Here is a 3,916-nt window from a genome sequence, read left to right as displayed (position 1 = left end):
ATGTGGATATATTGAAGCAACATCTCAAGACATCAGTCAGGAAATTAAAGCTTGGTCGCAAATGGGTCTTCCAAATGGACAATGACCCCAAGCATACTTCCAAAGTTGTGGCAAAATGGCTTAAGGACAACAAAGTCAAGGTATTGGAGTGGCCATCACAAAACCCTGACCTCAATCCTATAGAAAATGTGTGGGCAGAACTGAAAAAGTGTTTGTTCCGAGCAAGGAGGCCTACAAACCTGACTCAGTTACACCAGCTCTGTCAGGAGGAATGGGCTAAAATTCACCCAAATTATTGTGGGAAGCTTGTGGAAGGCTACCCGAAACATTTGACTGAAGTTAAGCAATTTAAAGGCAATGCTACCAAATACTAATTGAGTGTATGTAAATGTCTTACCCACTGGGAATGTGATGAAAGAAATAAAAGCTGAAATAAATAATTATTTCTACTATTATTCTGACATTTCACATTCTTAAAATAAAATAAAGTGGTGATCCTACCTGACCTAAGACAGGGAATTTTTACTAGGATTAAAGGTCAGGAATTGTGAAAAACTGAGTTTAAATGTATTTGGCTAAGGTGTATGTAAACTTCCGACTTCAACTGTATGAGGTCACTGTAATTCCCCATTTATACGCCTATTCCATGCCATTAATTAGAAAAAAATGTGTTTTCGGGCACACTTTATTTAGATAGTCCTGATAGTGCATCTGTAGATGCTCAAACGATGGTCATACTATCAACAAACTATCTGTTGATAAGCAACTGGTTGCTAAGGTCACGGTTAGGTTTAGAATAAGGGTTATAGGGTAAGGGTTAGTGCTAGGATAAGGGTAACAGTTAAGTTTAGGGTTAGGATAAGCGTTAGGGTTAGTAGATGGTTAGTTGAATTACTACTTTGGTGTCAGTAGCTCAAACGGCAATCAGAAACCAAATGGTGCTAACCTGATGAATGCAAATGAGATCCCTCCTCGGCTGGCCTAGGAGCCCCATGGAAGTGTATGCTGGGTGCTGTGTCACTGTTTTGTATGTGCCAATTGTCAGTAGTCAGACAAAATAGGGTTGCCATTTCTCATAAGTCAGACAATATTAGGGTTGCTAGGTGACACAACTGCAGCTCCGTCATTGTTTCAGAAATATTACAGTAAAGACTGACAATGAAGGCTTTGTCAGTAGTGCCATTCTGTAACGAGGATCAAAGTGTGAAAGATGTGATGAGAGAGGAGCCGGTGGGGGGATCACAGTCCTATTCTCTGGCCCCTGCTCCCAGACAGGGAGGCCCCACTGCCCTCACTGGCCTCTGAATATGTGTTGTCTTCAAGGTACATGCTTTGTTCTAATGGCCCACTTGGGTTTTAAGGGAGTGCTTGTTTGTATCTCTCCCTGGGCCTCTGGAGGAAACAGGGTAGGCCTTTGGAGAGAGGGAGAGAAAGAGAAACGGGGGAGCAGGGAGGGGAAGAGGAAGGTGTGTGTGGGCGTTGATTGATGTTGATGGAGAATTGGGCCATGGTGAGGGAGAAAATGAGTGGTTATTTCCATCACAGATGCATCCACAATGAGGGTGATCTATCCACAGCAGTTGGTTGTTTTTAAAACAGCCACAGTGGCAGTGACAACCATGGGGACATATTGAAGGTCACCTACGTAGAATTACATTTAAGAAGCTTAAAATAGTCTCTGTGGTCACCTATATCTCTGTTTTAACTTGGTGACCGCTTCCCTTCTCAGCAGAAAAAGAGTGTGTATTGTTTCATATAAACAAAAGGGCTGAAACCAGGTCTCTGTATATGATGACGTACTGGTGTATCTGAACATGGTGCTACAGTACAGTAAGATACAGTAGACGTCAGGGGAAATTGAGATTATATTGCCATTCATGCTGTTTCAGTTGTGTCCTCCCAATACGTATTTGACATTCGTCTTAGGGGGAGGGGGGAGTAATTTGTCTAAACATACAGTAGAGTACTGGGTGTATCCCTGGCCACTTGTCATGCACACCATGTGCTATAGGCTGAATGTTGTAGCTGGGCCTTCCTGATCTCCCTTTCTCTATCCCCAGCCCCCTGCCCTGGCGGAGCCCCAAGCATCCCTGTGAAGGAGCACCATGACAAGATGGCACAGCTGCTTGTACCGCCCGGACCTGATAGCTTCTGCCACTTCTGTCCCGACTCGCTTGCCGCCATCGAAAGGCGCATCACCGAGGAGGAGGCCCGGAGACCCCGCGTTGACCGCTGTAGCGACAGTGATGACAACGAGCCCAAGCCCAACAGTGACCTGGAGGCGGGGAAGTCCCTCCCCTTCATCTACGGTGACGTCCCCCAAGGCTTTGTCTCCACCCCTCTGGAGGACCTGGACCCCTTCTACTCCAATCAGAAGGTACTGGACACACCCACACCTAGCCTAAGTTCCAGATCTGTTTGTGCTCGCTTGCCAACTCCTATTTCATGTCACATGGGACTCAGGCTAAACCACACCCACAACCTTTAAGGTTTGGTCTATTTTTCAATCCCAAATTATGATGGTACATTCACAAGACATTGCAAAACTCATTGGCAATCACGTTATCCCCTGCTGGCCAATAATGACACATAGGAGTTCACAGAATGTTCTGAATTTTAAGCAAAGCGAGCATACCGTGCTCCAAAGCGGTAACATGGTGCCATGTCCTCATGCTGCCTTCATGTGCCATGTTGTGTCATTTATGTATTAACTGGTGCAATCAGTGATGCATCTTCAAAGAATAACAAAAACAGACCAAATTACATTTGAGGCACTGTTTCTGAGCACTCAGTCATGTCATCACACTCTAGGGTCCTCCTCAGATGGTGCCAAGGCTAACTAGCAGCCACACTCTAGGGTCCTCCTCAGATGGTGCCAAGGCTAACTAGCAGGCCACACTCTAGGGTCCTCCTCAGATGGTGCCAAGGCTAACTAGCAGCCACACTCTAGGGTCCTCCTCAGATGGTGCCAAAGGCTAACTAGCAGCCACAACTCTAGGGTCCTCCTCAGATGGTGCCAAGGCTAACTAGCAGCCACACTCTAGGGTCCTCCTCAGATGGTGCCAAGGCTAACTAGCAGCCACACTCTAGGGTCCTCCTCAGATGGTGCCAAGGCTAACTAGCAGCCACACTCTAGGTCCTCCTCAGATGGTGCCAAGGCTAACTAGCAGCCACACTCTAGGGTCCTCCTCAGATGGTGGCCAAGGCTAACTAGCAGCCACACTCTAGGGTCCTCCTCAATGGTGCCAAGGCTAACTAGCAGCCACACTCTAGGGTCCTCCTCAGATGGTGCCAAGGCTAACTAGCAGCCACACTCTAGGGTCCTCCTCAGATGGTGCCAAGGCTAACTAGCAGCCACACTCTAGGGTCCTCCTCAGATGGTGCCAAGGGCTAACTAGCAGCCACACTCTAGGGTCCTCCTCAGATGGTGCCAAGGCTAACTAGCAGCCACACTCTAGGGTCCTCCTCAGATGGTGCCAAGGGTAACTAGCAGCCAACACACAGGTGACAGGAACTGAGCTGAACTGTGGCCCCAGCTGAGTCTTTGATGTAGTCATCCAGACACAGTGTACTGTAGAAGCCCCTTCTGTAGGATGGTTGTTTACAGGGCCTACCTAACACTTTCACACTGCCGTGATCAGACAACACACACACGCACATAGACGGAAACACACAAACACACATACATGCACACAGAGTTACACTTGCATGGGTAAACACACACACCCCTCACACCCTACACACGTGTGTACACATACAAACACATAGAAAGTCACACTTGCACGGGTACACACACACACACGCATCATGAGTCCATCTGAGAGAGAGAGAGGGACTGCCTGGCTGCTCTCCTGTCCTCTGGGGTTTGAGCGTGCCAGACAGAAGGAACAACACCAATAGTAACAGGACCACAGCC

The 3,916-nt window shown here is 47.6% G+C and overlaps 1 protein-coding gene across 1 annotated transcript in view; it reads left to right on the top strand.

Moving 5' to 3' along the window:
- LOC112069946 (sodium channel protein type 2 subunit alpha-like) overlaps positions 1–3,916 on the top strand; it is a gene marked incomplete at its 3' end in the record, with an annotated part of 35,721 nt that overhangs the window by 2,316 nt on the left and 29,489 nt on the right. Inside the window, 1 exon segment of the mRNA XM_070438775.1 lies at positions 2,061–2,405. Within this exon segment, the coding sequence (XP_070294876.1) occupies positions 2,114–2,405 (292 nt within the window).

Source organism: Salvelinus sp. IW2-2015, unplaced genomic scaffold, assembly GCF_002910315.2.
Source record: "Salvelinus sp. IW2-2015 unplaced genomic scaffold, ASM291031v2 Un_scaffold1167, whole genome shotgun sequence".
NCBI lineage: Eukaryota > Metazoa > Chordata > Actinopteri > Salmoniformes > Salmonidae > Salvelinus > Salvelinus sp. IW2-2015.
This window is presented reverse-complemented; position numbering and strand designations above follow the sequence as displayed.